The sequence below is a fragment of the Fusarium musae genome, chromosome 6 (genome assembly GCF_019915245.1).
Source record: "Fusarium musae strain F31 chromosome 6, whole genome shotgun sequence".
Taxonomy (NCBI): domain Eukaryota; kingdom Fungi; phylum Ascomycota; class Sordariomycetes; order Hypocreales; family Nectriaceae; genus Fusarium; species Fusarium musae.
In genome coordinates, this window is record NC_058392.1 from 3,339,605 (window position 1) to 3,354,542 (window position 14,938).

The 14,938-nt window shown below is 51.8% G+C and overlaps 4 protein-coding genes across 4 annotated transcripts; 2 read left to right on the forward strand and 2 right to left on the reverse strand.

The window, feature by feature from the left end:
• Positions 1-167: 167 nt before the first annotated feature.
• Positions 168-3,665, reverse strand: J7337_008886 (uncharacterized protein; the record flags this gene model as incomplete). The annotated part of the gene is made up of 1 exon (XM_044826492.1): positions 168-3,665. One exon carries the CDS (start codon positions 3,663-3,665, stop codon positions 168-170), a length of 3,498 nt encoding a protein of 1,165 aa, XP_044679409.1.
• Positions 3,666-3,686: 21 nt separating this feature from the next.
• On the reverse strand, positions 3,687-8,503 carry J7337_008887 (uncharacterized protein; the record flags this gene model as incomplete). The annotated part of the gene is made up of 3 exons (XM_044826493.1): positions 3,687-5,552; positions 5,834-8,393; positions 8,451-8,503. The coding sequence occupies 3 exons, from the start codon at positions 8,501-8,503 to the stop codon at positions 3,687-3,689; spliced, it is 4,479 nt and encodes a 1,492-aa protein (XP_044679410.1).
• Positions 8,504-11,546: 3,043 nt separating this feature from the next.
• J7337_008888 (uncharacterized protein) lies at positions 11,547-12,662 on the forward strand (the record flags this gene model as incomplete). Its single annotated transcript, XM_044826494.1, has 3 exons — positions 11,547-11,790; positions 11,862-12,561; positions 12,638-12,662. 3 exons carry the CDS (start codon positions 11,547-11,549, stop codon positions 12,660-12,662), a joined length of 969 nt encoding a protein of 322 aa, XP_044679411.1.
• A 1,060-nt stretch (positions 12,663-13,722) lies between these two features.
• GAR1_2 (H/ACA snoRNP pseudouridylase subunit) lies at positions 13,723-14,866 on the forward strand (the record flags this gene model as incomplete). Its single annotated transcript, XM_044826495.1, has 4 exons — positions 13,723-13,780; positions 13,844-14,109; positions 14,161-14,322; positions 14,372-14,866. The coding sequence occupies 4 exons, from the start codon at positions 13,723-13,725 to the stop codon at positions 14,864-14,866; spliced, it is 981 nt and encodes a 326-aa protein (XP_044679412.1).
• Between the last annotated feature and the right edge of the window lie 72 nt (positions 14,867-14,938).

Sequence of the window (14,938 nt, forward strand, 5' to 3'; positions counted from 1 at the left end):
TATCCAATAATCCGGGGAACCGCGGTCGTTACAGGTCGACTTATATCGCTGGGTTGGCAATAAAAAAAAAAACAATCTCGAGTAGAGCGGTAGAAGCATGATATATGCTGTGCGTATATGAGTAGGTAGTGCGTATATATGTAGGGGAATAGGGACCGAGGAATGGCTTAGCGGTCCGTCGCCTCGTTCCAGTCACCCATCTCGGGCATGCCGTAGGGATTCCACTCTTGACCAGGATAACTAGTCGCGCTCATCTGAGGAGGAACCTCTCCATCGGAGTCGGCATTGGGATCGTAGTGAATCTTCTCTTCTTGCGAATCAATTCGCAATGTGCGCTTGCGGGCGCCCTCGGTATCTTCGAGTTCAGCATGGAACGATGGGCCTCCCCTGCTCTTTAATTCGGGAGGGCCAAGATCACTACCACCTGATGGTGATTGCCTCGTAGAGTTAGGGCTGACACTGCCTGGTGCACCAGATGGGGGACTGAGCGACACGCCCTGAGACTCCTCTGCTTTAGATGAGAATCGTGAGCTGGTACCATGCGCAGCATGGCCTCCCATGAAATCGCCTCCAGCAAGCACAGGCATGGGAAGACTAGGAGCTTGGGACTTGGAGCTACCGTTCTGCTCTGTGCCTATTCTTGGGGAGACGTGTTGCGCTGATGGAGGATTACCGCCAACTCTGGGACTCCCGCTGGTTCTGCCACTATGGGGACTGTCGCTGTGAAACCTCTGCATATTGGAGGTTCCCTGATGAGTTGCATTGGGGTCATTTCGAGGAGCGGCATCTGAGCACTCACGTTCTCCTTCTTGGGTGTGGTTGTGTTCAGGGTTGGCAGCAACCATCGCTTGCAGGTTCAACAGTGAAGGACGAGGCGACGGGGCGTGAACTGGTGTAGGAGAGTGAACCTGAGTAGGTGTCGAGACATGAACAGGGGGTGATTCCTCCCCATGAAGATTTTGTGCTGTTGGGAACCCATACTGCGGGTTTTGAGGCTGCGACGAGAACTGAGAATGCTGAGGACTTCTATATGACGAGGGCGTATTTGGGCTTTGGCCGATTGTTCCACCGTGCCATTGGCCAGGATAAGAAGCCTGTCTTTGTTGAGGTGGTGGGAATTGTCCAGCAGGGGAAGGCATCTGAGGTTGCCATTGACCCGAGGGTTGAGGAGGAGACTGGAACTGTCCCTGCTGCTGTGCGGGGGAATGGAAGCGACCCTGATGCTGCATGGGTGGAGACACGAACTGGCCTTGCGGTTGAGCAGGCGATTGGAAGTGGCCTTGCTGTTGGACAGGAGACTGGAATTGACCATGGGGCTGCGGCGGAGAATGATATTGAGCCTGTGACGACTGTGTCGGCGGGAACTGGCCCTCCATCTGAGGAGACTGATACGGGTGGCCAGGTTGTGGCTGGCTCATACCCTGGGGACCTGAAGCGTAAGCCCCCGAAGGACTTCGGAACTCTTGCTGTGGCATAATTGGGCTGGTAAACATTGATGAGTATCGCTTGGTCTGCGCTTGTCCCATACTCTGGTTGCTGAACTGAGATGACGGGCGAACAGTCGGCACTTGTCCAAAAGGTTGGCTGCTGACCTGTGAGGATGGACGGGGAGACTGGGTCTGTCCATGCGGAACTTGACCAGCAAACTGCTGCTGAGGAATCTGGGGCTGTTGAGGTCGCTGAGCTTGCTGGGCTTGTTGAGGCTGCTGTTGTCGCTGCACAGGCCGCATCTCATGGTTCTGATAAGCCTGCAGATCGGGAATGACCATTGACTGCCGATTCTCCTTGGAACCTCGTTTAAATGCTCCGAGGATCTTGTTTGCGGTCAGCTTGTCATTCTCGCCCTTTCTTTGACTCGCTGCTGGCTTGTTTGAGACCTGTGCCGACATGCGATTCCTCAGACCCTTCCACTTAGAAGCTCCTGGACTTGGCTGGCGAGCTGGCTGATTGGCAACCTGGGGTTGCTGAAGAGCACCCGAGCTGTCCTTTGGGGGGACTGGAGGGCCTGAACCAGAATGCTGCATCTGCATAGATGGATGGCCAGGGGAACTGGCTTGTGGATATGAGCCTGGCATAGGCTGACCGGCAGATGGCTGACGGAGATTGGGCTCGTACTGCTGACCCGGAGTAATCTGGTAGCCACCATGCGGAGGGTTCATCTGAGGGTGTGCCTGTTGCTGAGCATTCGCATGCTGCTGCTGGAATCCAGAAGGAAACTGTTGATGTTGCTGTGGCGGTGACACTCCCATCCTGTTGGCAAAGGTCTGGTGTTGTGGAGAAGCAGACACTGCAGATACAACAGGCGTGTCAGGCTGTGAAAGCTGGGAGGACTGTCGTCTTCCAGCAGCCAAAGTCGTCGTATTCAGACGAGGACTCTGAGTAGCCATCGACGATACAGACGGCGGGCCAGTCTTGGAAATTTGCGACACTGGAGACAAGGGCATGTCACTATCTGATGCACCATGACTAGCCCTATTCTCATGCCTGAAGGACATGTTTGGTGAGTCGGTGACTGGTCGTTGGATCCGAGTTCCCTCCTGCTTTGCATGCGCGAGCTTGTCAAGCGACTGCGACGATTGTGACGCATGGTGGAATGACGGCTGAGTTGTTGGGGCTGTGCTTGGAACGTTGAATGATGTCTGCGTTGTCGGGGCACTTCTGATTGCGGACGCAGCTGGTGAGATCGATCGCATTCTTCCAGCTCGCGCGTCCGGGACGCTCTGTCCCACGCTGAAAGGTGTCTGTGGAGTCCCATGGCGGCTGCCTTCAGTCACTGATCCGATAGGAGGAGTCCCTGCTGGTGTGGTAGAGCCAAAGCCCAGAGGTGATGGACGTGAGTTGCGGTAGGCAGCTTGAGCGTGCTGGTTATCTCTTATCCCACCAGAAAGAGGTCGGGCAGCTGACATTGGAGATTGTTCCCTAGATATCGACTGCTGATTGCCAAACTGATGAGGCCTTTGAGGTTGGGGACTGGCCAATGGCGGTGCAGAGCCTTGAGGGCTTCCAAGCTGACGCCCTGGAAGTACAGGGCTGGTCAATTGGGGTCCCGAAGGTCTTCGTCCCTGTGTCTGCAGGGCCGGCGGGTGAGGGGTACCAAGCTGAGAACCAGAAGCGCGGCGATCATAAGGCTGTTGCATCTGGGGTGACGTAGCCTGCTGGGACTCCTTGCTCCTGTGGACGTGTCCCAAAAGGCCGGAGATTAGTCCAGCAGCCGAACCCCGTCTCTTACGGCGTTCGTTAGCATCAACCGGCGGTGTACCTGTTGGAGTCGGAAGCATCTGGTTGAAGGTAGGACCGGCAGTGCTACTTCGCTCAAAGTCTGGATGAGCAGGGCGCTCCAGGGATACTGGTTGCTGAGCTCCCAAGTGACTTGAGATCGGCCTTGAGGAGGTGGGTGTCCCAGGCTTCGAGGATGTACCGCTACTAGGCCGATTGAAGACGTTTGTCATAGCAGCCTTGGTATTGAATGCCGAAAATCGCTTCTTTGCTGGAGGGATAGCAGATTGGCTCATCTCGTTGGTCATGTTCGAGGTAGCTGCACGTGGAGGACCCACAAGGCGATACTGACCCGAATCAGGATCGAAGTCAGGGTTGAGCCGAGATCCCCTTCTCTCTTCCGTCGATGTGGCGGGCCTGCTGTCATCCGGGCGTGGAGGAGGAGGCATTGAGAGCCGTTCACGGCTCTGCTACTTCCTCAGACCAAGCATGAAACTGGCTCTCGACTTCTTCTTGTCATGGGTTCCGTCCGTCGTCACACTCGAGACAGAAGCCGCATCATGATGGACGTCAGCGTGCGGTGGTTGAAGTTGCTGCTGTTGTTGCGGAGGATGGAACTGCCGACCGTGGTGATCCACAGGCGTGCTTCGTCGCTCGGTCGAGCTCTTCCTGAAACGGTGCCCAATGTCCTTCAACAACGCCGAGGCCTTTTTAGAACGTCCCCGGTCTTCATTAGTAGTGTCGCCCGTCCCTGTTCTGGCGATGCCCTCTTGAGAAAATCGTCTGATGAACTGAGATCCAGGACCAGGGTGAACATCTTTAGAGCCGCTCGGCTGTCGTTGATGACCAGGGAAGAGACCAGGATAACGATTGGCCGATGAAGGTGGCACTTCAGAAGGCTTTTGCCGTTGATGATGCCTATTAGCCGTAGAACTCGAAGATGGAGAAGGGGGAACCTCTCCAGTTTCCTTGTTGTAGCCGTAGAAAGGGTCATTTTGGGACTGCTGTGAACGTTGTGAACGCTGCGAGAGCTGGGAAATCTGCGAGGCATTCGTGCCCGCTCGGTTTCTGTTAACCATATGAAGGGGCTCGGCCAAGTGACTTTCTTCCAACTTCCATTGACCCGATGGTGGGACTGCCTGAGGCTTGGGAGTAACGCGGTGAAGAGGCTCAGACAAGTGGCTTTCCTCCAATTTCCACGGACCAGACGGAGGAAGCCTCTGAACGGGGCCTCCCATGAGTTGAGGCGGAAGCAAGGGTAGCGTCGGAGGCTGGTATCCCTGAGTTTGCGGTGGCATAGGCCCGGGTTGGACTGGGTGCATCTGGAATGGATGCTGTGGTCCCCTGGGAGGTGATTGCTGCAGTGAGTGGCGTGGCGATTGTTGCGGAGGGGGTGATTGAGGTTCTGATCCATCCACATCTTTCTTGAACTTCTCTTCCATGATAGAATCTGTCCCAACCAATGTAGACCCGACCGTAACCTCAGATGTCAGTGTTCCCTGCTGACGAGCAATCTCATCGAGGTCTTCCGGCTCAGCAGTAACATGCTCAGCGATAGGCTGTGTGGTTCTTTGTTCAGTCGCTGTCGATCTCGAGTTAACATCAAAAGTCGACCCTCTTCTGATGGGAGGTAGTCCAACAAAGGAGGAATGACGCTGAACCATGGCCGAGGGATCATGTGGTTGAGTCGGACTTTGAGACTGAGGTGCATTTGTCATGGGGGCCTGTGAGATAACCGATGAATAAACAGACGTCGGTTGAGGTGATGGGTGTGTAGGGTCCTCTGGAGGCACCATACGAATACCGCCGCTGGCAGGCGTAGGAGTAGCACCGCCAGACATTGGATTACTGGATGGCATTTGGGTGCTGGAGCCACCCTGAGGATGGCCTTGGTTTGCAAGCATGGCTCCTGATTGCTGAGAAGCTTTACCCTTGGCAAGGTCTGTTCCTTTGAAGGGATCCCAAGTAGACTCATCGATGGGAGTTGGAATGAACCATTGCGATCTATCATCATTTTCTTTACTGGCGGGAGCGGAAATAGAAGCAGAGGCAGAGGCAGAGGTAGAAGCAGCTGGATCTTGGGAGAGCTGAGGCCCATAGCTCTCGCGTGAAGCAAGTCTCTTACCTGATTCGCCAGTCGAAGGCACAGAGCCAAACTGTAGCATGCTAGAAGATTGGGAGGACTGGGGAGCATGATACGACTGGGTCGAAGGCCTCGAGATCACGACGTCTTTGTCGGAGGAGTCATCAGCGCGGGATCTTGTGAGACGATCTAAACCCCACGATGCGCGTCTTTCAGCTTTGAACTTTGTTTGCACCGGAGATATTGGTTCGCCCTGTCAACCAAAGAAACATTAATAAACACTCTTGTCACATAGCCTGATGGATGGGCAACATCATGATGGATGACAATGCGGGAGGAGAAAAGGGAACAAGCGTCGTAGAATTCCTATCTCATACACCCGTCTCATCATAAGGTAAGGTCAAGAGTGATCATCAGCCCCGAAGTGCATGACGAAAGGAGATTTAATCCAACAATAACCCTGCTCCGAGGGAGAAAAAAAGAGGAAGAAGCCCATCACAACAGGTTCTAAAAAGAGAAGCGTCAGTGAAATACCTTGTCCCCAGTTCCACGCAATTTGCTCTTTCCCTTGCTAAACAATCCCTTGCCCATCTTTCCAGCAGACTGCATGAGTTCCTTGCCCTTGGTTCCAATCTGGTTGCTCGAGTTTCCGAAGCCGCTGGTGCCGGATGGCACGGATCCGCCAAGTCGAGATCGTCCTGGTGGTGGCCCTGTCGTAGGCGAGCTTGCATTAAGATACTGCTGGTAATACGGCTGTTGGTTGTGAGAAAGGCTGGGACCTGATGCGTGTCCCTTTTGACTTGTGGGCACCCCGGCTCCGGAGAAGGAGGAAGTTCCGTTCGCGTATTCGGGATGCTCGGTCATCAGATTAGACAGCCAGTTCTCCAGACCTGAGTCCCACGCTTGGTGTGTAGCTAAACCCGCTTCAAACTTGAGGGTCCTTTGAACGGGTGTTGCTAGGCTCATAATATCGCGCCATGGAGTAGTCTGAGGGAACTGACTGGGAGGAAGAGCTTTGGTCGACTTATCTGGGGGTGGCGATGCTGACGTAAGATTTGAAGGTACCTGATTCGATGATTTATTCTCTGCAACAGATGGACGACGATTGTCAATGGCTCGAGGAGTTGCATCGTCATTTTCGATAGAGACGGGGGAAGGGGGTTCCAAAGGAGCTGGCTGCTGACTTGGCGGTAGCGTACTGGCTTTGGAAACTTGATGAGAAATGCCACCAGAAGGCGGGATGACGATTCTCGGAGTCTCGACATTTTGAGGTGTCTCTTTGGTTTGGCTCGCAACATCCAAAGCCTCGTCCTTTGGAGATTGGGCACCCACTGGTGCTAGAGGTGAAGGAGAAGCTGGGCGAAGAGCTTCGTTGTTGAAAGTACCAGAGGGCGGCTCGACAGGGAGAATCTTTGTTGGGGAATCGAAACCAGCCTCCCAAGAGAATCTGCGCCGTGAATCAGACTTGAGTGACTCTGGTCGAGCGATAGGCTGGGTTTCGGTAGACACCACGGCGCTAGACAGCGGTTGGACAATTGGCTGCTGCTTCTGCTCATGAACTGGAGAGGTCTCAGTCTTGGGCTTCTCTTGGTCCTCTGCTTCGGTCTTCGAGTCTTGCCCAGGCTTCTCGTTTGAATCGGCCCAATAGCTATCATAATCGCTAAGGGTATAGCTGCTGTTACGAGTGACACCCCGGTCACCTGGTGTCAAAGACTGAGAGTTACCGGGCAGAGGCCGAGACACTGCAGAGCTTGGTGTTGGAGCAATGGGGCTAAGGGACCTCATGATCTCCTCACTCAGGACGTCACTTTCCTTAACAGGTGACGAATTGAAGGTGTTCAAAGATCCTTGTGTCAAAGCAGAATTAGGCTCGTAGTTCGATGGAGAGTAATCCGGTTGTCGAGGGTGCAGAGGCTCTGTAGGCGTAATCTTGGAGTCGGTGGCTGATGTAGGCTCTCTAGGCGATGGGAAGAGTCCCTTTGAGTTTGGGCTTGGTGTACGCAGAGGTGGAACAGCTCGAGGATCATTCACAGGGGCAAGAGAGGTGCTGCTGTTAGGTCCAGGAGTGCTGGCGTTGTCTTCACTCTCTCTGGGCTTCTCTTCCAAAGTTGCGAGATTTCCGGGGCCATCAGTTGCTTGACTGGGAACTGAAGGTTGGTCTTGCTTGGTCGGGTCTTGAGCAGAGGCAGGACCGCTGGACTTGTTTCCCGAAGAGAAGAAATCAGCGCCAAATACTGACATACGCGCAACATCAGGAAGCTGTGGGCTGACAGATAATCGCTTCCTGTCAATATCCACAGGCGAATGAATCACAGTTTCTTCCGTGTGACTAGCAGGCTCTGGAGGAGCAATGCTATCTAGAGTGGGAGGATCGTGCAACCCCTGAGATCCTAAACCTAGCTCCTCACGCTTCGCGAGAATGGCATCAAAAGTTGGCTGCTTCTGGACCTTATCAATCGCTGGGCCATCTCCTCGACCGTATCCTGGCTGGTACGGTTCATTGACTGGGGGTGTAGAGTGATCATCGGGTCTGGGTGCGATATTCTCTGTGACGGACAACGGCGACCCGCCCAACTTACGCTCATCATCTATATGGCGAAAATCGGGTCGGATTGAAGGCGAACCACGAGCAGCGGAACTTGCGGTGCTCTGCGGGGTAGAGGATCGTACGTCGGGCTGTTGGTCATAACTGGGCGCCTTTGAAGATCCAGGACCTGAAGACAAAGGAGCAGGTGATCCGGTTCGCCCTGTAACCGGTGACGAAACATTATGGGATTGTTCTGGGTGGCCTGGGTTGGGCACATCCGGATGGTTTGTCTGAAGCTGTAGCGATGGCGCGTTGCTTGAGCTGCGAGAACTGGAAGCGACAGCGGCAGCCAATCTTGGGGAGGGCCCAAATGATTCGGTTCGTTGTCCGACCGGTCGGAGACCTGTTGTTACTCGAGGAACCGGGGGAGGCGGCGGTGGCTCGTCATCCTCGAACTCGTCGGCGCCCCAATCGTCACCATCGTAATTCTGAGTCGGCGCTTGGACCCATTTCCTCGTCTTAGTGCGGTTGACGTTGACCTGATATCCTCCAGGCGTTTGGGGAGATCTAGAAGCGATTGCGGATTAACGGTGAGAAACTTTGGGTACTGCGAAGGATAATTACAATGGAGATTGCGACTGCCCTTGCGCATAAGGGTTATTATAAGTCCCATCCATGTCGTGTTTGGGATTTTTAGCCAGACTCGACTATCGAAGCATTCTTGGATGGCCTCGTGATGCTTGAGGGGAATCCAGCGGTCGGCGGCGTTGGCAACAGTAGAACTGGGAGGACGTGGCAATAGGATTAGGTGTACCGGGCTATTTATCGGGTTCGGCGACGAAGATCGGCGGCGGAGAAAGTAATGCGTCGGTAGGTGACTGACGGTTGGTCGAGATTAACAAAGAGCTTAAAATACAAGGTCTGCAAGCCAAGAAACACAAACGGCGAAAAGAGTCAATACAAGAAGAAGAAGAAGAATGAGATCAAGGGAGCAGAACAAAGAAGGTTATGGCAAAACAGTAGATGCCAACGACAGCTTGTGAATGATGGCGACAAGATGGTGATAGAAAGAAGGAGGCAGAGTTACGTTTCTGGTGGTGGCCTGAGCGAGCGCGAATGCGAATGAATGAATGAATGAATGGTGCGGTTAGCCACTTTTGTCACCTTTGGCCTAGTGCTATGCTGCCCGCCGCTGTGGTAGCCCGTTGGAGATTGGATGACGGAGGTGGATGGGGTACTTCAGGCGGTTGCTGTTCTAGAGACTGGGGGCTGCGGACAACTTGAACCACTAATAAAGGAAGACAAGGAACCGAATACAGAGGAGCATCAAGATACCCCAGTTTGCCCAGCCTCGTTGAAACCCAAGAAATAGAAGATCACTACGAGGATTACATATTGCGACGGTTATTTTTTTATGGCAGCCGTTGCCCGTTATCATCCAATACAGGGGACGACTAGTCTACCTAGAAGCGACAAAAAAAGAAACCGAAATGGGCCGATCAATGGAATGAAATTACCAGCGGAGTCAACCCAGCGTTAGAATGATTAGAGCTTTATTATTAGGTCTTCACTGGCACGAATTTACGAGATCGTCTGCTAATAGAACTTGGGTGGACTCCCTTCACTTCACTTCGCGTTAGTGCACGGAATGGAAGTTTATAGAGCAAGTAATTAAAATCCACATTGATAATTATCCCAATTAGCCTTTCGAGACATGGATCAAGAACTGGCCATTGCTATTTTTGACATATCCTTGCTTTTCATCCTGGGGAAACGGTTTATTGTTCTACGCCTCGGGATATCAGACAAAGGAGAAAAGAGCTTCAAGTCTGTCGAGTCAAGATACCCGTGAGCTCGCGTGTCCTTCTATGTTAGGCCCCCTCTGATGTTGCACATAAGGTACTGTAATTATTCTTGGAGCCTTGGAGACTGATCACCTGAATTAACTACGGCCGTCGTCGAAGAGTTGGCTGTTTGGTCAGGGGGGCTTAGTGCCTCAGTCCTCGTCACCTACCTATCCACTAGGATGAACCCTTTCGACACCTCGTGATAACCTTCTTTACCTACCTAGGTCTGCGGCACTGGCCTCAACATCAACGAACTGCGAACCCATTGCATAACAAGTGGCTTTCTTGGCCCCTCATATCTCCTCCTTGCTGTATCATGTATGTGAGGTTTAGATAGCATTCAACGCAAATGTCACACGTAAACACGGATTCCAAGTTGCACATGCACACGTACGACCATGGATGTGAATGAAGACACAGCAGCGCCTTTATTAACTTGCTTTTGATAGGACAGGTGACGTCGACTAAGGTATGACACGTCTTTTAGGGTACCAGGATTCCGAGTGCCGACCATGAAACGGCTGTGAATTGCTGAGCTAACCACCAATTTTTCCCGTGGCCGTCTTGAGTCTGTGCAGCGGTACAGATTTCTGTTATTGCGTGTCTAGCAAAGAATGCTAGAACAGTAACAGGTAGTAGTTAAGGGGTTCAATGCCGTCATTCCCGCTCACCCTAGGCTCCACTTGATTGCAGAATAAGATGATTGGATTTGAGATACGAGGTAGAGTTGAGACTGGAGCTATAAGATGCTACGGAGATGGAATTTTGATACGAAGAAATGGTAGCAATTGTAGGTAGGCTTAGTGGTGAACTTTACGAGCTGGTAGAGACTTCTCATGAGAGTATGTATGCAGTTGTCGTCTAGATCACTAAGATGATTGATTGAGCAATGGAGAACCCCTTACTATGGGTTCAATATACTACTATATACAGCAAGCATCTCGAATACTAAATAGAGTAATAGATACTCCGTATATGCAGTCTGCATTGGAACCATCGTGATCAACTCACGATATACAACCTTCGACTCTCCATAGACATTGGATCTAGGCGATGATTGTGATAGTGCTGGTCTATCTCAGAAGAAATACATGTTCAAGGCATATCCATACTTATCTATTAGATAAAGGCTTCATTGCCTTCTCGGGTCAATGTATTCTTTGCTAATGCTGGAGCCAGAATATCTTCTCAAATACCAACGTGAGACCCAGCCACATGTAAAGCCACGCATCTAATAACAGTCCGGTCTGGTAAAAGAGCCAGCGTGGCGAATCACACACACTCACTCACTGAACTGAACCTACCCCTGCCCCTCGGCCAGACTGGACCAGTCTGGAACAAGCCAAACGACACGACACGTTCCCCAATCATTCAATCAGTCCAATCTCCTTTCAGACGCAGCGACAGCCAATTCAAATCAAACCTCTTTTGTCTCTGGCATTCTTTGTTGCGCATCTACGGTACCGTTCAACTTAGCTCTCTCTAACTTAGCTAGCCTTTTTCTCCATTTCGTACCACTCCCGAGGCTTCGCGACACTTTAATCCTCTCTTACGCATTGCACTCTCGACCAAACTCCTTCGATTCGAAGTACTCCTTTCTAATTAGTTATCCTGCTATTCGTTCGTCCGCGTCACCCCTCGACGTTTCGTTTCGCCTGCGCTGCCAACCGAGACCTGATCCGGACCCTTCCACATCGACGTTCGACACTCGCAAATCGACACATCTCTAGTGAAACACAAGTCGCATAGGTGGCATATTTATCGCTGCTATCTATCACACCGATTCTGCACGACTCTTTTCGAGACACGAAACCGCGCTGGCCGCAGTCTGACATCTCGGCTTTTATCCTTAACCCCTCTTAATTTGGCCACCATGGCTGTCGCATCTATTCAAGACCGAACCTCCGAGTTCAAGTCGGTACTCGCCCAGGCACAGCGAAAACAATCCTCCTCAAAAGTCAGCTCTCAGCGCCGGTCTCTATTGACTGATGCGCAAAAAGATGCCGCCAACGGTCATGCTGGAGGTCCTCCAAGACGATCCGAGTTCGCCCGGAAGGCTGCTGAGATTGGACGTGGCATCTCTGCGACTATGGGCAAGCTGGAAAAGCTAGCTCAATGTGAGTACTATCTGCTAAGCTGGGCGACGCGAATGCCCCGCGTAGTTCATCGTTCTAACCTCAAGAAACAGTGGCGAAACGACGAACACTTTTCGACGACCGTCCTGTGGAAATCAACGAGCTTACTTTCGTCATCAAGCAAGATCTCTCGTCTCTGAACCAGCAAATTGGAGCTCTTCAAACACTCACCAAGCAACAACACCCCAAGGCCGATCAGGAGGGCGAGCACAACAAGAATGTTGTCTACCTACTACAAGGCAAGCTCACTGACGTCTCGGTCAACTTCAAGGACGTTCTTGAGGCCAGAACCAAGAACATCCAGGCATCGCGCTCAAGAACAGAGAACTTTATTTCCTCTGTGTCGCAACACGCCCAACCATCGATTCAACAGTCGGCTTCCCCTCTCTACGGAACACCAGCTCGCAACTCACCCGCACCGGCAGCTCAAGATACACTGTCTCTCAACCCCGTTGGTGATCAACAGCTGCTGATGATGGAAGAAGCACAGCCCTCCAACACATATATTCAACAAAGAGGCGAAGCGATTGAGGCTATCGAGAAGACCATTGGCGAGCTTGGCAGCATCTTTGGACAACTAGCTACCATGGTTTCGGAACAGAGCGAGATGATCCAGCGCATCGACGCCAACACAGAGGACGTGGTTGATAATGTTGAAGGAGCCCAGCGAGAACTCCTCAAATACTGGAACCGAGTGTCGAGCAACAGAATGTTGATTGCCAAGATGTTTGGAACGCTAATGATTTTCTTCCTGTAAGTTCACCCCTCGTCTCCAAGACACTACCAAGACTACGGTCAAGGGTGATTAGCAGTTACTAACAAACTGTAGGATCTGGGTTCTTGTTTCGGGCTAAACTTTGACGACGAAACGCAACACAAGACACAATACACGAGAAAAAGAGGCGGGCGGGGAAAAACTTGGACCAAGGAAGGGAGTTTACGGCACATGTTTTGTTGTAATGGGGTACCATTCGATAGGTGCACTTCTTTTCCATATGTACGTATGTTTGTACCTTATACTTTGTAGTCGTTTTTTCTTTAGAGATGGATTGGAGCGACGTAGCATAGAGGGAAAGGATCTTGCAGGAAGACTCTCGTCGATGGATCATGTTGGGGGTTTCAGGATTAATAATGAATCAGTAGATCCTCAATGGCATAGACTTACATATTGAGTGACAGAGTATCAGGCATTTCCGTGACCAGAGTGAAATTGTTCGTGATTGGTCTCATGGCTTCTGACACTTGGCTTCAGAAGCAACCCCCACGATGATGGAAGTGGTATATCACGGGCCAGGATATGTGATAGCATCATCAGCACAGGATATATAAAGAGGCAGAGTCGGCCATCGGCCCTTCAGCTTTTCCTACACACTTCCCTAGCATAATCTCGAGAGTAGATATTTCCCGGCATTCTCAGAAAGGACAACAACTCCATAAACAGCGTCTTTCAACCTTTGGGGGCATCGTCGGCCGGAGTTCTCACCGACCTCTCTACCACACCAAGTTAGCCTCAACTCACCATCTCAAAGGCCTCGGAGCAACCCCACCCCGAGAAATCTCCATCGATCAGCGTTTTTCCGTGTAAACTGCACCCCAAACTTGCTCTAAGAGGCAAAAATGCCCCTCGAGCTCGGTGACATGCCTAGCGCTTTGGCGGGGTTCACCCCGCAAAGATGAGCGTGTACATTGGGGGGCGGACTTTGTTGTATCGAAGGATAAGGTGCTGTAATAGAGTAGGTAGCTCGGTAGATCAAGCTACGTAGGCATGAGGGGCATTGGGCCATGTTCATGATGTGGCAGCGGTTTATAACCTGCACGTCTCCCGCTTCTGTACGAGCTTCTTCTCTTGTGTTTCGTTCTAGATCTCTCTCATCTTCTTCTTTACGATACCCACTCTCTTACAAGATTCACATAATGGCTCCCTCTTCTTTCAAGCTCAACACTGGCCAGGAGATTCCTGCCCTTGGTCTCGGTGCGTTGTTTTCACATGTTTTGACCCTCAAGAGGTCAATTGACTGACTTTGGTTGCTTGTAGGTACCTGGCAGTCTCCCGCTGGCGAGGTCGAGAAGGCCGTCGCATACGCTCTCAAGGACGGTTACAAGCTGATCGACTGTGCCTACTGCTACGGAAACGAAGAGGAGGTTGGTGCTGGTCTCAAGGCTGCTTTCGAGGCTGGTGTCAAGCGTGAGGATATCTTTGTTGTCACCAAAGTCTGGGCTACTTACAACACCCGACCTGAGCTTGGTCTTGACAAGAGTCTGAAGGCTCTTGGCCTTGACTACGTTGATCTCTTCCTTGTGGTAAGTTACTGGTCAGAATATCTCTTGAGTTTACTTGCTAAGCGGTTATAGCACTGGCCTCTTCTCCTCAACCCCGAGGGTAACGACGACAAGTTCCCCAAGAAGGCTGATGGTTCCCGAGATGTTATCCGAGACTACAATCACGTCGATGGCTGGAAGCTCATGGAGAAGCTCCCTGCTACTGGCAAGACCCGTGGTGTCGGTGTCTGCAACGTATGCTAATCACCTTCAGTTCACCAATCTCAGCTAACACTCTTTATAGTACAGCAAGAAGTACCTCGAGGAGCTTCTGCCTCATGCCACTATCATCCCCGCCGTCAACCAGATCGAGAACCACCCCAGTCTCCCCCAACAGGAGATTGTTGACTTCTGCAAAGAGAAAGGCATTCACATTGAGGCCTACAGCCCCTTTGGCAGCACTGGTGGCCCCGTCATGACTGCTGAGCCTGTAGTCAAGATTGCTGAGAAGAAGGGTGTCTCTGCCTCTACTGTCCTCCTCAGCTACCATGGTATGTCACATGAACTTGTTCGCGAAAGTTACAATGCTAACAGTGTTGAAGTCGCCCGTGGAAGCACTGTCCTCGCCAAGTCCGTCACCCCCGAGCGTATCACCGCCAACAAGACCATTGTCGACCTCGACGACGAGGACATGAAGGCTCTGAACGACTACTCCGAGGACCTTGTCAAGAAGGGTGAGGTCAAGCGATATGTCTACCCTCCCTTCGGCATCGACTTCGGTTTCCCCGACAAGTCATGAATCAAAGGTCGGCTATAGAGATATGGTATAGGGAATAAAGATGAGACATGATGAAAAGCGGCATTGAATAAT